This window comes from Patella vulgata, chromosome 2 (assembly GCF_932274485.2).
Source record: "Patella vulgata chromosome 2, xgPatVulg1.2, whole genome shotgun sequence".
Lineage (NCBI taxonomy): Eukaryota > Metazoa > Mollusca > Gastropoda > Patellidae > Patella > Patella vulgata.
Window position 1 is genome coordinate 13,501,069 of NC_065880.2, and position 21,335 is coordinate 13,522,403.

General features: G+C 34.5%; 1 protein-coding gene across 10 annotated transcripts in view; it reads right to left on the reverse strand.

Moving 5' to 3' along the window:
* LOC126810409 (cGMP-inhibited 3',5'-cyclic phosphodiesterase 3A) overlaps positions 1–21,335 on the reverse strand; it is a 69,948-nt gene that overhangs the window by 23,798 nt on the left and 24,815 nt on the right. For 9 of the 10 annotated variants that reach the window (XM_050535451.2, XM_050535452.2, XM_050535450.2 and 6 more), the window contains exons 2-5: positions 3,993–4,253; positions 2,966–3,499; positions 1,267–1,476; positions 718–829 (exon numbers count right to left, since the gene is read on the reverse strand). In XM_050535451.2, coding sequence (XP_050391408.2) covers positions 718–829; positions 1,267–1,476; positions 2,966–3,499; positions 3,993–4,253 — 1,117 coding nt within the window. Of the gene's footprint in view, positions 1–717; positions 830–1,266; positions 1,477–2,965; positions 3,500–3,992; positions 4,254–5,979; positions 6,257–21,335 lie in introns of those variants that run through there. The other variant, XM_056098513.1, reaches the window with a different exon arrangement.

Consider the following 21,335-nt stretch of genomic DNA (forward strand, 5'->3'; position numbering starts at 1 on the left):
TATCAGCAAATATCGGCTTTTCCGTCTTTTTCCGTGTGAGATTTCAAATTCCGTTTTGAGTGGACAATTCCGCGATTTCCGCGTTTTTTCCGCGATCACGGAAAATCATCACCCCTAAGTTAGACATACAACACTTTTTGAGATCAAAATCACGGAAAAAAACGCGGGCAGTGGATAATCTGAGAACTTAATTAGGATTTGATATTTGTAAATAAATAGTCAGCGATTAAAGACAACATCGTCGTGTGTATACAATGAATTCTCCTCCGACTTCGCCCCCGTTGCTATGGGTACCGAGAGAGTAAGTCACGTGAAACAAACATGACCTCTTTTGATCAATTTTTATAGCAGGGTATTCCTTGGCAATTACAATGTTTTGAGAAGAATTTGAAGCAAAATAATGATAAATTGATTAGTTTGAATATGTTTTTAGTCCAAATATATCATCAAATCACCCAGTTTGTATGCAGGAATGTATCTTTAACAAATTTGCAATTAATGGAAATTTTTAAAATCACAACAATAAAATAAACCGTTTTGAATAACAATTAACATTTATATATTCCCCGACACATATCTAATGTATTTTAAATATTGTTTGATCATTTCTGATAAATATAAATGTTCTGCACTTTTAGAGATAACTGTCTGTTTTTTTCTCTCCAAAATGTGGCATGGTATTTTTGGCATTTTGATTGAATGAACTGTTATACTTACATGGTTTATCTCGATATCCCAATTCTAATGCATGGAAATAATTTATAAATTCTGCTATGGGTATTCGGAATGTTTCAAACAATCCAACTTCTGTAAATAATTTATATGCAACCTGAAATTGAAAGATTGGCATTATTTATAAACAAGATAACAAGGATATCATTATTCAATATAAATTAAAATAAATACCAATAAAAACATAATTTTTTATATAAATATACATTGACCTTCACCCTACTATCTACATATAATATTTTTGATGTATGTAAATATGTAAGTGGATAATAATAGAAAATAACAGGATATAATTTGGACATGTAGGTAATTTGACATGTTAATTAATATACAAAAACACCCAGTGACTTGGTATATGAATAAATCCCCATCATCAAATTATACAACTTTAACATCATATTCATATAACAATGGTGAGATCTGTGTCATATTAACGACATGTTCGTGTTTAACATAAAGTTTTGAAAATAATTTGCATTTTGTTGTGTAGGCTGAATGTGAAGTCAACCAATCCATTCACCATTGTGTACTCACCTTACTTAAAATAAAATCTTTCAAATTGTCCGATAATTGAAATATTGGGTAATCCCATTCATTTAATTTACTTATTTGAAGAAGGGGATGTTCCTCGACATCTGAGATATCAAATAAAAGTTTATTATCGGAGATGCTGCCATCTGTCTCATCTTTATCTTCTATACCCTGATCGCCGTCATCTTTATCATTGACATGTACCACTGTTTCCTGAAATAATATTCCAGCAAAATATGATGTAATAATACATGTGAAAATAATAAATTTTTGCAGTGCTTAATGCTTATACGTCTGATTTAAAACTAAGAAATAAATGTATTAACCTGATCCAAGATCTGGGTTTCTTAAAGTATATGAAATGAAATGGGGTTTAATGTCAAACTGTTCTGTTCCGACTGGGCTAATGAAGACGGGCGTAAGAACTATAGTATAATTACACAATGTCGGAATTGTGCATTCACTTACACCTGGCACATTTTTTTCACTGCATTAAAGTATCTGTAATTAGTGCAATTACATCCTGGCTGTTCGACAATTTAATTAATATTCAAATATAGCATGTGAATGAATGAATGGATTTATGTTGGAAAGTAATTTGCAATTGTTTGGTACGCAAGTTGGTCATGTACATTTAAAAACATTGAAGCATGTTTATTTGAATAATGATAAATGATAGTTTGTTTTTGACTGATAAAATCTTCCTACCTATACTAGCCGTGAAAATTGGAAAAGTGATAGTTTCATGTAAAAAAAAATCCAATAGGATTGTAAAAAAATTGGGTAGAAATGAAATGGGGTTTAACGTCCTACTGTTCTGCTCCTAACCTGGGCTAATGAAGACGGCAAATTGGGTAGTGCTTGATACAAATGTACATGTATGTCTAAGAATAGACCAATTTTCTGATTAGACCTTAATCTGATTAAGATACAGATCTATATTTTGTGTCGGTTTTTTTTTTTTTATACTTTCGATGGACTAAACTACATGAAGATCTGACCAGTTGTAGTGGAAGGTCGCATCAGGTGTCATACAACTCAATGACGTCAGATGTTTCTAATGGGTTACACACAGTTGATTAGACCGAATCCCACTCAAACACTGCTGTAATGAAAGTAAATTTCTGTTCCAAATTATGACTGGTCAATGATCCGATTAACAACCAATACCTAACTGCGTACCAATATCATTCGGGTTTAAACAAGAGCTCCAGCTGTTAACATAATGTTATGCTATGACTTACGAAATTTATTATGCTCAATTAACCAGTGCATAGCAGCATATTGCAGAAAAACTAATTGCATGACAAACAATGCTATCAAAACGGATACAATGCAAACAATACTGCTTGGAGACAAAAAATACTTTCGCCATTTTAAATCACTGTCCAAAGTTTTAGGGAAGATCCCAGATTAAACGAAGGACTGCCATGTTGCTGTACTTGGGATAGATTTGATTGAACGGGAAGACTGGACACACTCCCCCAAAAGCTCAAGTATCAGAAGTTAATCCAGCAATGGCCAGAGAGGATTTCTCAGGCCACTGCTTCAGGAATATGCATGGCATCAAGTGCTTGTGGGAAAATTTACCGGTATTAATGATACTTTATACAAGTCTTACCCTTTAAACTTTACTTCAAAATTTTTGACAGATATGGAGAAATATAGATACACAATTGAGAAAATAATTAAAATAACATACCTTTCTAGGAGGAGAGCCCACAAGATCTTCTGAGGTGGCAATATTATCACTATGATCACTACTGCTCGGTGAATCACTACTTTCATAATCTGATGTAATATGTAATCGTTTTGTAAGAGGTTTAGAGACAGCTTCTCTATCCTCCCCTTGTTCAAATTCAGGTGGGGCCATCGGCCGAACAGTTTTACTATCTAATTTCACTGGACTAAAACCAATGTCTGATGTGTTACCAACACTCTTGCGCGAATAACGTCTTTGGTGGGATTGGGAACTGGGAGTGGCAGCTAATGAAAATGACCTTGATTTAGGTATTGTTAGAACAACTGTTGTGTTGGAAATGGGAGAGGGACTATTGCTACGACTGCCATTAGGACTTGAACCTGGAGTTCCCTCTCTTGAATGTCGAAAGGAAGCACTGCGTATACGACATGGTTCCGGCTCTAATGTTGGCATACCCGTCGCTGAAGTGGTGGTTGTCCAAGTACTTGTCGACATCCTACGGATCAAACTTGGTGGCAAGCTTCGTCGCAGTCGCTGTAAATATACACATAAAATGATCAAGATTATAAATATCGATAGTCCCACATCGAAATGAAGCTTTTTAATACATTTATGCAATTATGTATTAATATGACACTGAAATAATGCATTATTAATCAAAGATTAAAATCTCATAGTTTCTAATAACAAGGGAATATGTGACATAATGCATCTACAGATTATTTGGAGTTAGTAATAATCATTTCCTTAAATACAAATCCTCAAAAATTGAAAATTTAATTTTGATAGCCACTTTCATTTGCGTACACCAGAAAATATTACTACCGATTATTTGGAGTTAGCAATAACATTTCCTTAAATAAAAATTCTCAAAAATTGTAAATTTAGTTTTGATAGCAGGTTCCATTTATGTACACCAGAAAAAATTACTATATGTTAGCCTAATACGGTATTGTCCGTCAACATGTTCGGGGGCTTGATAAGATCAACAAGACTTCTACCATTTACATTCATATGATTTACGTACCTTTGGCAGAGACGAGGGTCGTTCTCCTGTATAAGGACTCTCTTCTGAGTCGGAGCCATAAGAAGAAGACTCTGTTAAAGATACAAGTGGACTAACACGAGGTTTATGAATAGAAGCATGACTTTCAGGTGGTTTCAACAGATTACTGACAGCACGTAAACCACTGACAATATGTGGTGGTAAGTTAGAATCTGCCAGCATATCTGAGATCAACCCATGGGCCTCACCAATAATAGCAGATTCATAGCCAGCAGATGCACTCTGAAAAATATAAACAGACATAAACAATTAGTGTTTTTTATCATCAATTCCTTTCTTCTCTGATCAACATTTGTTTTGCTACCCACATTCGAATCTCATTTTAAATTCAATGATCAATGACATAGGTCTACATTTATTTCTGATGCACTTTATCAATAACTTGGCAAGCACCATTCAGAGTTCTTGATATTTCACATTTCACTTTCTGGTCACACTACCATTACTAATATAATATATTAGTTTTGAAAATACCTGTCAGGATCCAAAAGTATATTTTTGAAACTGGTAAGACCTCTTGATTTCAGTATAGAATGAAATAGAGAGAGAGAGAGAGAGAGAGAGACACACACACACACACAAACTAGGTCATTTCGGGACTAACATATGGTTTAATTTTATTTCAATAATTCGCTTGCGCGTAGGGGTCTTTAGCAGTGGGAGGAAACCGGAGGACCCGGAGAAAACCCACGTACAACCAGGGATTCGAAACTACGCCAGTTAACTCAATGACAGGCCTCGTGATACAGCGCACACATGCTAACCATTCGGCTATCCAACCCCCCAGAATGAAATGAAATGAAATGGGGTTTAACATCTGCTGTTCTGCTCTGACTGGGCTATTGAAGGTGGGCATACGCCATACAGTGTGCTACATGTTTAAAGGGAAATTTTGCCCAGTATGGCCTACTATTATATCAAATTCCAACTGCCAACAGTGATTTCAGTATAAAGGAATGAAATAGGTTTGCAACTTCTACCAAATGAAAAAAAAACAACAAAAGAAATCTTTTTAAAAGATCACTTCTTTCAAATAATGATGTAAATGTATTGTGTATTCAGTTAAAATATTTGAGTGCATATTCATGCTACTTTGACAGATGTTTAAGCATCTGAAAACTAGAAAACCAGATTGGTAAAGAAAAGTGGTCAAATGAATATGTTCCATTTTTCCATGGGTTAAAGACCTTACTGATCTCATCAAACGGCAAAATTCCCAATGCCATACACAATCAATGAGTATGGAAATCCTAAAATTGCCTGCGTCAAACCTAGTTACCTATGGTGATCAAATGTTTAGCATTGCTGCTCCAACTCTGTGGAATGACAAACAGTTCCATCAAAACTGCCAAAACATTACTTGACTTTAGGAAAACGTTAAAAACACACCCGTTTCAACAAGCTTATCTGGAGTGACATTAGAAGCGCTTAGAGCAAGCCTCGGCATGGAATAAGCGCTATATAAATAACTTTATTATTATTTACATCATTTCACTACATGTACAGTGTACCTTCATTTCTCCCATCAAAACCTGGTACATGTAACTCACTTTTTTTTATCAAAATTGAGTTAGGACCAAATTTGTAGTTACTAGGGTACATGTATGTGCTTCCTGTTGTTGTACTAGATATTCCAATCTTTTGATTTTGTAAGCAATTACACCCATGACACAACCTAGCTAGCAACATCCTTCATTTGCCTAGTATACCACAGCAAAACCTAGTAACTCAATAGTCAAATCAATGGATAAGCTGGGGTTTAATATTCATTCATTACGTTTTCTTTTGTTTTCTCAAAATAAGAAAAACGTGAGTTACTAAGTGTTGCCTTTTGACGGGAGATTTATAGTCTCATTCATGTATAAAATGTTTATAGAAACATGTTAAAACTTCTCAAGACAGACGGGAATCATTCAACAAGTGGACCAACAAAAAATGTTTGTTTTACCTCGCTTAAACTACGATGAAATGATCTGGGTTTACACCTTCTTCGAAGTTCAACCAGATCTAGATCATCTGGAGAAGCAGACATGTTGATATTTCTATTCACTGGTTTAGATTTCACAAAATACAATCACGTAAGTAAAAAATGTTGTTATAATTATATAACGGTACTGTGAAATGTCAGATCACAGATTCAAGAAACAAGAATCGAACTGTCTTTTTTATCAAATAAAAACAGATTTACGCTGTCCTCCATTTTCCAACTGCCAATCTGTCGTCTGCTCAGATGTGGTGATCACAGTTCCTTCTGATTTGAACACTCCACAAATTACAAACACCTTACTGTACAATCATGAGATATTTCAAGTCACATATAAGTATAAGATATATACATCCCAAAATTGCTACTTCTTTTTCCGATGTCTAGGAAACTTCAAAGCTTTCTACTAATTGCAGTTCAATGTTTGCGTTATAGTGAAATAAACAAGTAGTATGCTGCCTAATTAGGTTGCTTTCCACATATTGATCCGACTACCAAATCCGAAAATCCCTCTCTTAATACAACTCTGAATTTGAAAATCCTGCTGGCCTAAAATATTCCACAATGTCGCACTAACAGTAATTGTCAGCAGACAGAAAATAGGATTATTTAAGCTGTGTATCGCAAATGTACAAAGAATTTGAATTCGCTCTACCGAAAGTAATATCTATCCTTTTACTGGAATAAATGGGGTAAAACTGTTACTTGTCAACAGTGTACGTTACTGGTACATAATAAGCTTATTTCCATATGATATCTATTACACTCATCTCTAATAATATTATATGTAAATAAAAGATTTAAGGATAATGGAAGTCTATTTTATCAGGAATTATGGTTTTAAATCAACACACCAGAGATTTGAATAGAAAAGGTTAACTCTAACTGTGTAGAAGCCCTTGAAAAAAAAAATGATGAGTGTTAAAATCAATAGAAACCCCTTACAAGTATAAAGTTGAAAGCCTCAACACATAATAAATCATGTCATAATAGACATAAAACATGTAACCTATCAAACATGAAAACTTATAGGTTCTTCTTTACAAAATACAATCTAATTGAATCTTTCTACATTAAGCCAATTTTAATGTCAATCTCAAGTTTTTCTTGAGGGGTGGAAGAAATACATGTATGCCAAATGTACATCAAGATGTACACTATGTCAGCAATGACACGTTTCATGACACGGTTCACACCCTTATTCAAATATTTCACACCCATGAAATACTCCTTTTTCTTTTCAAATTTTCACATACTTTTTATTTTTTTTTTACCGATTTAACTAGATTTTAAACCAGAATATAGAATAAATCAATCAAGTTAAAAGACCTCTTAATAAATACATCATGGTCTCTCTCAATGATGTGATGGATTTATGTTATATAATCTGACATAGCTGATAGAGGACCCATAGATACGACAAGATTTTAGGCCAGAGGCAAGACTTTAATGCTCAAAACCTTCAGAGTCCGCTTTTTAATGATTTACCCCAACCCACCCCTCCCTGAAAAGAACATTAAAAGTAATTCACAAATCGTGACATGTGTATATCTCAACAGTCACTGAAATAAATGAAATGAAATGAAATGGGGTTTAACGTCCTACTGTTCTGTTCCGAACTGAGCTAATAAAGATGGGCACACGCCATACAGTGTGCTATGAGGGAAATTTTGCCAGGACAGCGGTACTATGGCCACTCTTATATCGAATTCCAACTGTCAAAGGATCTTTTACATGTACGCCAATGTGTTTTTCGTCCCATCTGAACGACTAGACAGCTGTTCTTCTCAGGTCACTAAAATAAGGAAGTATTTTAACCATAATTTAGTCTGTTCCGTGTGTAAACTGATTTCTAACCCTCATTTGAATAATATCATAGAATGCAGATCATTAATACCGACATTCAATACACCTGAAGAGGAACTGAATCCCTCCATTGAGGCAATTCACCACATGAACTAAAAATATAAATGTTACAGTACTCCAAGCAGGTTGTATTATTGGTTTGATTGGACTGCTTCAATCATCCCAGAGCTCTTCCAACCAGTACAGTGTGTTAATTAAACCCCGAAATAAATATCCCACGTCGTAGAGAGGCAGATTATTACCCAAAAAAATTGCCAATTTGTGGCAAACATGTCTTTACACTCTGCATAACAGGAAAACGTGTACAAATAATGAATTTATCTAGAACAAATACTGTTCATAATTCAAGCCAAATTTTAACAAGGAGAGTGCTTTTATAATTGGGTGCAGTACAATGAAGCATACATGTTTCATGAAATAAAATATAGCTTGCCAGCAATCAAACAACCGATTCTATCGACTATCTATTTCAAAACTAAATTGAACACTTTTATTATAAAGGTAATGAGATGGATTTTAACGTCCTACTTTTCTGCAATCACCTTCATTATAACAAAAGAATTCGACCTTCAGAAACAAACAAATTAGTTCCTGTAGCCACATTTTAACCTTTTTGAGACTTTTGCCAAAATTGTTTATTTTGTTAGTTTTTTGATAAGAGATTGTTATGCCTGTCCTAAAATTCAACAAGTTCTGACAGACGACACCCTAATTTAAAACGCAGGAACGTGTCGTCTAATATGTACACGTATTTGTGTAGTCACGATTATAATTTTATGAGCACTATTATTAGCACTAGCTTTAACAATTTTGTATTGTCAAGATACACTTTACCTCCCTATCGAACAAACTAAGCTTTTAGTTTTCTTCACTGAAATCTTAGATGACTATAAATTCAATTAAATTTTAGGTGGATCATTTAGGACAATGGAGAGAGGGAGAGAGAGAGAGAGAGAAATAGGGTTTAACATCCACTCAACTCAAACTAGGTCATTTTAGGACTAACATATGGTTCAATTTTATTTCAATAATTTGCCTGCGCGTAGGAGTCTTTAGCAGTGGGATGAAACCCGAGAAAATCTACAAGGTTGGACCCTACTCCTTGTCACGTACATGTACAACCAGGGAATCGAAACCCCGCCATTGACTCAATGACAGACCTTATGATACAGCACGCAAGCGCTAACCATTCGGCCATCCAACCCCTCTCAGGACAATAAATGATCTGTGAGAAATTTCAGATCCTTAGGCATTCCCTCAGATGCACACAAAACAATTTGACTTTTCTAATGAAATATGAACAAAACAAAGGATTTCAATCTTACCGTGGCCTCTTCCAAATCACATTGGATGTTTTTATTCGTTGTTAAACTAACAGGTAACGGTAATGTCCTTTCAAATTCTAGAACACTATGTCTAAATATTTGATTAGAACTGGATTCTGTTTGTTTATCTAACATTATGATAGTTTATCTATATTACCACTATAAGATGTAAAATATCGTGGATTGTGTTAATTTTTGATTGTCAGTTATAGTTTCATCCCATTTACATACAGTTTTCCAAAATATAACCACAGCATAACACATTCTTATCCATTTAAAAATTTTCCAAAGATTACTCCACAAGCCTGAACACTTATTTCTATTATCAAAAGCACAGTGAAACTATGAAATAAGACATAAATTCAGGATATTTTTTGTGTTATTACTGTTCACCACCTCTTCTCCTATAGCCACATGTAGATGTACTGTTAGACAACTAGAACAATGCAATACCAGCATCTTAACCTGTCTTCAACATTTAATGACAGTATGTCTAAATTACCGGTTTACAAGATGGTGATAGATGTGTTTATTACTTCATTATGATACAAGACTGTCAAAATAAAGACTTACTATCAAGTCCCTTGACAGATTTCATAACTTATCACTGCCGTGTCAACATGCTTTCATTCATACAAGTAAAAACTCTCTATACAACAATCCAGGGTATTATTCCAAGGGTATAAAACTATTCTAAGCCTTGCAGGACACATACAATAAATCTTATATATAATATATGATTAAAACTGTATACAGAGTTCTTTATTTCTGGAATTATAATATTATATATAATACTACATGTACAGTGTATAGGAGCTTTTGTACTTTCTGGAATTAAAATATATATATATAATACAACATATATAGTATCTTTTGCACTTTCTGGAATTAAAAAGATAGGTTGCCAGGCAACGAAACACACGCTCACAGCAGCTAAATCGTCCCGGCAGTCAACAAGAGTTGTCGCAAATTGTTACTTTTGTCGGTAATGAAACATTTATAATACACTAAAATCTGATTAAGAGTAACAACTCATTAAGTAATTATCAGAAAATCATCTAAATTTGTTTGACACAAGCTAACATTTAGTATACAAAACACTTAATATCATGGATTTAGCTGTTCAAGTATTGAAAATCGATATACTTGTTTGTCTCAAGACCTTAAATTGAAATGATAAAAAATAGGCGTAAACACAGTGTATAAATATAAAATCAACCAGATGATAACTATGGTCTCTAAAGCATCCACAAGATTTGTCAAAGTGATCAGGGGCTATAACTCTAGCAGTAATTATCAGAAATTGTTGAAAATCAAAAGGCTTCTTCATCTCATGACCTTAAACACTGTGTATAAATTTAAAGTCAATCAGGTTATTAACTGTAGCCTCTACAGCGTCTACAAGATTTTCCAAAGTGATCAAGGGCCATGACTCTGGTAGTAATTATCAGAAAATCAATAGGTTTCTACGTCTGATGACCTTAAACACTGTGTATAAATTTAAAGTCAATTGGATATTAACTTTAGCCTCTAGAGTGTCCACCAGATTTCCAAAGTGATCAAGGGCCATAACTCTGGCAGTAATTACTGGAAATCTGTAATATTCAATAGGCTTCTTCGTCTCATGACCTTAAAGACTGTATAAATTCAAAGTCAGTTGGATATTAACTTTAGCCTTTCAATGTGGGCGTATAAAAAATATATATAATACAACATGTTTATGGTCTTTTGTACTTTCTGGAATTAAACAAAATATTTATATTACAACATGTGTAAGGTCTTTTGTACTGCAATCAAAACACTTTTATCTGAAATTATGGTTCTAATGAAAACACAAAACATGATATATGCAAATAACCATGACATCTATTTTCAAACATAATTTCATCTTAACATGAAACCCCCATTACTCAACACCTACTATTTTATTTGTAGTTTGGTGTACCAAAGTCTATAATGCTAAAGTAACATACATGTACATGTACATGTACCAATAAAGATCTATACATTATGTGCACATGTATTGGTACATAATATAGCCTTTTGTATCTGATTGATTTCAGATTTCAAAGACACTTAAAGTAACGATGCATGAATTGCATTTTTTGAAAAATATCAAATTTCGTACCGCTTAATCCACACTAATATGTACTCAGATTGATAAGTTAACATTTAACTAAGGAAACAAAATTAAAATATCAACGCTAGATAATCTCCCAGCTTGGTCCATCAATTTGGTTTACGGCAAATAAAGATGACAGCCACTTATTACACAGGGAGCAGCATGAGTTGATGGAATTCTCAATCAATTTGTCAGCTTTGTGAATACTAAACGGAACTGAAACAGTTTTGTACTGATATTTCTTTTAGAGATTCAACTTTCACATTATTGAAGTTTGCAAGGGAGTCTATAATGCTAAAATCATGCATATAGAGCAGTGGTTCTCAACCTTTGTTTGCCAACGGCACACCTTGGAAAACATGAAAAAATAGCGGCACACCTGGCTAAATATAAGACAGGTAGAAATGGGCGATTCTTCCAGTTATACCAAGTGTTTTAAAGTAACTAGTTTCGTTCGTCTTGAACTCTTCAGACTGCTTAGACTCAAAAGTGAAGTTCTATTTATAAAATATATTTTCAAATTTTGATATTTGTAACTACATGTACATGTACATTTAGCTTTGTATGAGTGAATGCTTAAATAAACAACGCCAAAACAATGACAGCTATAAAGAATTCTTGTACATGACATACACTTGCTGACATAATTATAACTTTGTGACAAAAAATCAGTAGGCATGCTTTTCCAGACTGACTGTCACCAACAAGGGTTATCTGTGACAAATAATCCTTGGTGAGTGCAGGCCAAAACAAGTTTTTGATGGTTACCTAATGAAAATAAATTAATGTTTAAAATTTATGGTTCACAATAATATCCACAGACATTAGACAGTATAATGTACGTCCATTTTATATACATGTACATGATGTAACATAATCAATGTTGATTTCAAGTTTTTCAATCAGTTCTACATTGTATACTAACGACATCAGGCACTAACTGAAGGGCTATGTAACGTTAATTATACATAGTGATTAGGAGCATACATGTACATACATGTATCGATTTTCTTTCGAGGGGTGTTTAGAAAAAACAAGACCGACGGATGCATAGTACCCCAATACGAGGGACGCAGCCACGAGCCGAGAACCACAGGTGCAAGCTTTCTAGCAGGGTCTTGGGGAGCATGCCACGAGCCGAGAACCACAGGTGCAAGCTTTCTAGCAGGGTCTTGGGGAGCATGCCACGAGCCGAGAACCACAGGTGCAAGCTTTCTAGCAGGGTCTTGGGGAGCATGCCACGAGCCGAGAACCACAGGTGCAAGCTTTCTAGCAGGGTCTTGGGGAGCATGCCACGAGCCGAGGAACCACAGGTGCAAGCTTCCTAGCAGGGTCTTGGGGAGCATGCCACGAGCCGAGGAACCACAGGTGCAAGCTTTCTAGCAGGGTCTTGGGGAGCATGCCACGAGCCGAGGAACCACAGGTGCAACCTTCCTAGCAGGGTCTTGGGGAGCATGCCACGAGCCGAGGAACCACAGGTGCAACCTTCCTAGCAGGGTCTTGGGGAGCATGCCACGAGCCGAGGAACCACAGGTGCAACCTTCCTAGCAGGGTCTTGGGGAGCATGCCACGAGCCGAGGAACCACAGGTGCAACCTTCCTAGCAGGGTCTTGGGGAGCATGCCACGAGCCGAGGAACCATGGGTGCAAGCTTTCTAGCAGGGTCTTGGGGAGCATGCCACGAACCGAGGAACCACAGGTGCAAGCTTTCTAGCAGGGTCTTGGGGAGCATGCCACGAGCCGAGGAACCACAGGTTCAAGTTTTCTAGGGAGGTGCTCCCCCATAGAAATATTTGAATCAAGAGTCCCTAAAAATGCCAGTTCCAGGACTTTGGGGAACATTTTGTAGATCTTTGACGATTAGAAAACACTTATAGCATGAGTAAAATTGAGTACTACGCATGGGAGTTCATCTTATTTATTAAGAAGTTTGCAAGAACGTACAAATTACTGTCAATCTCTGAAAACTTATGACTTTTGGGGTTCACAAGTTCAGCATTATATAATTTATAAATTCTTTGCTAAGATAGAATATCGTCTGCAAATCACCCAACTGACCTTTATAATATTGCCTGATTTAATAGTAACATCTTATAACAACCATACATGGAAACTATGTGAACCATTGGCGCATATTTTGACATCTAATCAAAGCAATTATACATGTAGTATACACAGATATTTTCATACGTATATTAAGTATTTGGGATTTTTCTCTCCCATTTTAGTATTTTTTGTTTACCTCATTAATTCATTTAGTCTCTGATGCATAATTTTGAAAGAGAGAGAGAGAGAGAGAGAGAGAGAGAGAGTGAGAGAGAGAGGGGGGGGTCTAACCTCCACTTAAAACAAACCAGGTCATTTCGGTACCAACACAAACTACATGTAGGTCATTTCGGGACTAACACATGGTTCGATTTTTTTCAATTTTATGATATAGCGCGCATGTGCTAACCATTCGGCCATCCACTACCCCCCCCCCCCCCCCATAATTTTTGAAACTGTGACATTAACAAAGAAAGGTATGCTTTACTCTAATACATGTTCCTCTTTCAACTGGGCTTATTAAGTTGGGACCACTGTAATGTCTATAAGAGTTTTTGTATGACTAGAGTGTTGAAACTTTAGTCTTTACAATTGATGAGGTGTTTTTGTGTCTGTTCAGATTTTCTAATGGAATGTTTAATTCTAATTTTTTCAATTGTTCATTTCTTGGTTAATACTCCATACCGCCTTGCTCTTCTTTTTTTTAAATTGCTAGATAACAGATAGAGCGGTACAAACTTCTCAACAAAAACATATAGACCTACATGTATATGTACCATACAGACAATCCAAAATGCTTAAATGGAGTCTGGAGGAGAGGACCACAATCAACATATTCTTTTCTTCTTCTTTATCTCATGTTTACTGACTTTTTTGTCTAGAATGGATAGATTTGAATTTAGATTTTCTGTTAAGTTTTGGTTCATAATCATGGTTATAATACAAAAGAATAAGAACATAATCTGGCATGTTATGGGGAAAGCTATGCATAAATTGGCATCACCAGTAGTTGTTTACTCATTTATTTCAAAATTGAGATCTACTCACTTTAAAATTTATTATTAGATGTCTCTTTGTCATCAAACAGATTCAAACCATTAATATTTTAAAAACAATCAGATTACCCCAGAAATGAATTCGCCATTGAAGTCAAAGGAGAAAAAAAAAACAGTGGTCTGAGCGCTACTGATTGGGTAGAGTTGTTGCCCTTGAAACACAATGATATAAATCAAACTGAATGCTGTAGGAAGGCCATGTTATATCTTTTTTGAAATTTGGCACGTGTACAGGATACCCCACACATTTTCAAACAGCATTAACGCTTTTCCTTCTGTCAAATGATGTATGTTTTTTTAAATCTGATAAGATTAACAAGTACACATACATGTAAAATCGATATTACTAATTACCATGCTCATGCTCTCGTTACTGAGAATTACAGTACAGCCATTGATTTAAAGTGACAGCATCAGGTATTAATATCAATAAAAGCGTATGATTCAGTTATGGTTAAATATAGAGTTTGAAGATCATACGTGTGTATAATTCTTGCGTTTAAATCTTCCTTTTGGGCTACTGGTAGGCCTATTAAAAAAATTGAACAACATTGACAAAATTAGACATGGAAGCAGCTGTTATATTACCAATGTCATATACATGTAAACCTTGCCAAGGAAATAATTTCATATCATTTTATCGACACAGTAAATTAACTTAACAACATATGATGAGTTTTCAATTTTTTCATTAAAAGTTGGCTTTAAACTGAGATGGGATTTAAATTACATCTTCAGTTATTTTAGGTTTGTCATAGAAATTTGCGTAATTCCAAAACGTTTGATGATAAATAACATGAATATTCTGATATCATCTCAGTGTATAATACAGCCTACTGATAATGTTTCAAATAATAATATACATAATTTGCTATACACATAGGTCAAATGAAATCAAATGAGAGTCTGCATATGCCATGCTGTGTGCTATGAGGGAAACTTTGCCTGGATCAAGGCAGTTCCATCTACTCTTTGTCAATGCTTCTTTTACTTACACGCAAATGAGCACACAGGAACTCATTTTTCTTAGCGTCATAATGAATAGACATTGTTCTTTGCCAGGTCTCACACCTCCTCATAAAAACATTCATAATTATTCATAGACTTTTATATTGGTGTGTAACATATCCACTTAACTTAAACACTGACTGAGATATGTAGTTGTAAAACTGACATTCATTTTCAGAAAAAAAATGACTAGAATTTACAAAAAAAACAAGAAAACAAAGTGAGACACCATAGGAAGCAAAAACAGCAAATGTGTATTTTTCATTCTTTTTAGATAAATATGCTTGAAACCCAAATCTGTAAAGCAAAATCTTTGCATGGTTCTTACTGTATCTGCGATGAGTCAGGTCACATTTAGCCAAATCTGGTCATACATGTATTTGTATTATGTACAAAAACAAAGATAACGTCACCCTGAACAGAAAGACAACAGTATATGACCAATGTAAATGTAGACATATAAAAAATGAAGACTGAAAAAATATAATTAAAAATGTGGCTTTCGTTCAATATAATTTTCCGTGACCCAGATAAGAAATCACTTATCACAATCTTGAACTTGTTATTATTATAGTCTACTAGACAGAAATCAATATCCATTTTGATAATAAGCTGGAATTTATAAGTGTATGATTATATTGTAGTATAGCCCTCTTGGCGGGACAGTCCCGTAAAATGCTTCCAAGTCCTGCGTCCGAAAACCAGTCAAAATGTCCTACAGTTGCTCTCATGCAAGATTTCTATACAGTAATACATGTATGTGTGAATCTAGTCTTGCGATGATAGTCTATTTGAGTATTACATGTACATTATTTTTTTTTATCTAAACTCAATCTACAACTTATAGTTCTGTTTCTCAAACATTCTGAACATGCAATACGATTATTAAGTTTATAGCACTCGTAAGTTCTACGTTTTTAAAGTACCACAACGGAAAAACCCTTCCTTAAAAGTTAAGATGTAAACGTGTAGTTTAGAGAAACAGACTTGATTTATAAATGATATTGCTTCTCATCACTTAAACCTAGGCGATGGATGATGAAAGTGATTAATTCTTCAATTAATGTGTTGTTCCGCTAAACCTGCAAATTTAATCAAATTATAGTTTCCTTTGTTCTTTCCATGCCCGTTAGCAATGCTTATGCTTATCAGTACCATACCTGTATATCTTGTCTCAGATCTCCAGGAATGGCTTTTCCGGGCTTCTATTTTTCCAAAATTTATTGGGGAAGGACCCTCCCTACCACCATTACCCCATCCTCCATCGCTTACGGCATTGAGGGTGAGCAGCTCCGCCACCCACGGAGCCACAGAAAATAAGTGGGTTTTTGAGCAACACATATTTTTTCTGAAATGTCTTGCAATATGATCAAGCAATGGTGTTCCCGTAGCCTTAATAGAAATACAGTAATTGTTATCTATAGAACTGTTGTGTCTATTTTAGTGGTCACCCTACATTCTATGTATTTCTGTAGCGTATAAAGATGGATTGGTAGAACTGTTGTAAGTTAATAACAGATTAACATTTAACCTAAACACAGTTTTACCTTTTATCTTAATGAATCTTACACTGACACTACATGTTACTGTCACATCTAAAATCAATAGTGTAAACCTTAATGCTTTATTCATTACCTCTCAGGAAACTGTTGTTTCCAATTTGAAAGTGGTGCGAAGCTACAGTGGCTAAATTGATAATACTGGTTCACTAGCCGGGAGGGGGGTGGGGACGAGTGCGCTCTACATGTAGGTGTTGGCCGAGAAAATTCATTGGGTTTATTCAGAGTGGTTTTTCCCTGTCAGAAGCTGTAGCGCCGCTGTCTGGGCAAATTTTCTCTCATAACACACTGTATGGTGTATGCCGGTTTCCATTACCCCACTTCATTTCTGACAGTGGTGCACACTGTATATGGTGCTTATCTCTTTACTTAGAGGTGGACACCATTGTTAAAATTATATTCAGAGATTTAGTGACCCAAAGTGGCTTATACATGTATATCTTTTGATTTTGAATCGAGCAACAGAAGTTTGTTTTTTGGGGTTTTTTTTTGCAGTTTCAAATATTAATAACTTGGTGACATCTGCAAAAGTTTTTAATCGGTTACTTATTTTTCTTATTTGTGAATTATATCAAAATTAATATTCTTTATTCTCTGTTATCTTTCTTGTTAAAAAAAGAAAATATGGGAAAAGTATGATTAAATTACTGTTTCAAAAGTTAGTTTATTAATTTAATAATTTTAGTCATTTTACTGTGTCAAAAATGAAGCACACAATCTCAACATTGGCTTGATCTAAGGACATAGTTTAATCCCACTAAACAAATCAACATATAAAATCCAATGAAATTGAAAGATCGAAGGAGTGGCATCCTAATAGACCAGTGATTCTCAACCAGTGAGATCTTCCTAAGTGTGCCCTGAAATTTTGAGCGGCACACTAAGAAAATGTGAAAAAAACATGTGATCACTGGTGTCTACTGATAAGTTCATAACTGTATTTGTCTTTATTTAGTTTGAGTCATTCTATATGTCTACATGTATGACCACACTCTTTCTACGGTTGTATGCCGTCTGACTTACCATGTTTTTATCTTGCAAAATTCAAATATTTTTAGCCAGGTGTGCCGTTATTTCTTCATGTGTTCCAAGGTGTGTCGTTGTCAAAAACCACTGTTATAGACCAAGAGACAGTGACGAAAAAAAAAATGCCTCATAAGTAATAGAAGGTTTGACCATATTAATTGGCAGCTATTGATAGAGCAAATTCAAAACACCCAGTATTGCAATGTTTCAGTTGGGCATTTGGCTGGGATGGGCAGATACAAAGGGCTAAAGCCTCATAAGTAACAGGATCAGAATTATTTCTAAAATGTTGCTATAAAATGTACAATGAGGTTCATCATCAAATTAGAACTCAGGACATTTAATTGATTGATTACTGTAACATTCATTAAAGTACATTACATACATGTACATGTATTTCAACTGAGCCTACGTCAATTGAAATATTTTCATATATGAAAGTAAATTAATGGGTCAAATATATGTATGTTTGAATAATTGAAATACACACTAAGTTAACATAACCTTTGAATAGGATTATCTTGTGGGATGACAATAAACTGAATTGAAAATAGAAGATAGATTTGCCAGGCAACGAAACATACGCCCACAGCAGGTAAGTCGTCCGGGGAGTAAACAACTCATTAAGTAATTATCAAAAAATCATTAGAATTTGTTTGGCTTCTAGTTCTGCCCAATGCTAACATTTAGTATACAAAACATTTAATATCATGGATTTAGCTATTCCAAGTTATCAAAAATCATTGAAATTCAATATACATGTACTTGATCGTCTCAAGATCTTAAACTTTGTGTATTAATCTAAAGTCAATCAAATCATCACATTGGCCTGCAGAGCATCCACAATAATTTCGAAGTTAATTAACTCTGGCAGTAATTATCAGAAATCCTTGAACGTTATATAGGTGTCTTCGTCTCATGATTGTAAACAGTATATATAAATTTAAAATCAATCGTATGATAACTAGCATCCACAAGATTTTTCAAAGTGAAAAAGGGCCATAACTCTGTCAGTAATAATCAGAAATCAAAAGGCTTCTTCATCTCATGAGCTAAAGCACTGTGTATAAATTTAAAGTCAGTCAGATATTAAATTTAGGTTCTAGAGCATCCACAATCAATTGTGGATGCCAGACTGATAGAACCCAAAGATGGGGGCGACGACAATATACGACCACATTTCAATGTGGGCGTATAAAAATAGAGATTATAAACAACATTTATTTTCATTAAAAAAAAGCAGAAGCCTACAGACCCCCCTACTCTATAAACATACCGGTACTAATATAAATCACAGAAATAAAGTATCAACATTGTTTACAGTACCTTCCAATTATTTTTTTACTCAAATCGCTTACCCACAGTGAAATTGAGATTAAATCTCTAGAAAATTGCTACATATGTAAATGTAAGTATTCGCCGTAATTATACGTGTCTGAGAGATCAATGTGACTGAAAAAGAGTCAAATAGAAGAATGGTGGATTTGATTTTCCAGTTGGAGGTATAGATTTATCAAGATTTAAAGGAGGATGTAGTAGGTAAGTGTTAGAATGATTAAGTATGGAATCCATTCTCTGACAACAGATGGGATACAAGAAGGAAAAAATAGAGAAATTCTGCAGAAATATTTGGTGACATTGTTCTTGTTTCTTGGTTTATAAGAGAGAGAGAGAGAGAGAGAGAGAGAAATAGGGTTTAACACATCCAATGACACAAACTAGGTCATTTTGGGACTAACATACGGTTCAATTTAATTTCATTAATTCGCTTGCACGTAGGGGTCTTTAACAATGGGAGGAAACCAGAGAAAACCCACAAATATCGACAAGTGACCCTACTCCTTGTCACATACAACCGGGGAATCAAAACCACGCCAGTTGACTCAATGATAGACCTTATGATACAGCGTGCATGTGCTAACCATTTGACCATCCAACCCCCCATGGGTTATAATAAGTAAAATAGGGTGATAGTGATGATACATTAGCATGTACATGTATCAATTACAACACTTACATGTATTCACTAGAGTATAATTTTGTAGAATAAGTGAATTTATGTCCACGCTTTTTCTCTTGCATTGTGATAAAACCTGTTGATGACTTGTGTCTTTTACAGCACTGATACATAAAATCCAGAATATATCTAATTGTAAAAGTTATAGTTTATGTCTTAGATCAACAGTGCTTCCATATACATGTATATATATATATATATATCCAGTGACACATGGTTTTGAAATCCATGATTTAACATCTTTCAATGTAGAAGACAATTTTACTAGTTTACATCAGAGCTGGATTAACCATTAGGTAAATAAGGCACATGAATTACAAAGTAGGGCCAGGCAAAAATTCAGGCCACAAAAAAATAAAGTAAAAAATAAAAGTTGTAATCTAGCTATTGTAATCTTTTAGTTAAATTACAGTACTGTCAAAAGAAAACTTGTTCTGAATTTTTTTGGAATAAATTTTCTGTTAAATTTAACTTTCCTCTGTTGTAATCTATATGTAACTATTGTAATCTTATAGTAATTACAGTACTGTCAACTAAAAAAAAATAGTTCTGAATTTTTTTTTGTATTAAATTTTCTGTTAAATTTAACTTTCCTCCGTTTATCAGGGAACACAAATTATCTGTATTTTCAGGAAACCTATCAAATTCTGCCTTAGGGTCAGCAGAACCTTAATCCAGCACTGGTTTACATACATGTAATCTACATGAGCCAAAATGCTATTTAAATATTCCCATCTGTAAAGTCAGCTCGAGGTGTTTGTCCTTGGATACTTCTTTTATTGCAACATTGTCTAAATTTAGTGTCATGTGCGTATCATAAACAACCAGACAGTGGCAGGACAGCTCATGTACATGTCACTTACAGCTTTTAATTAATATTCCTTAATGTTAATGGTGAAACAGAGATGGGGGAGGGGAGAGAGGTGTTGCTGAACTCTACTTAATTATAAAACAAGTCGTTCTGGGACTAACATACACAATCTTTACTAGATATTTTTTTTATTCTTACTGAAAAATATAGTTGTTTGTCTTTTTTATATTAATATAGTTATATCCAGTTCCATCAATGTCTCATGTACTCAAATCATAGAGTTCACGGTTTAAGATATAAAACTTAACATCTGATACCCATTTTGGATATACAATTTTGACAGTCACACAGAACTTACATTTGGTCATGAGAAAATCCCTATTAATATTCGTAATTCATCTGAAAAACCCCTATCCTTGGTTTATAATTATCATTGGGACACTTGTATTTTATTTCAGCTGAATATGATGTCATTCTCTCTCAATG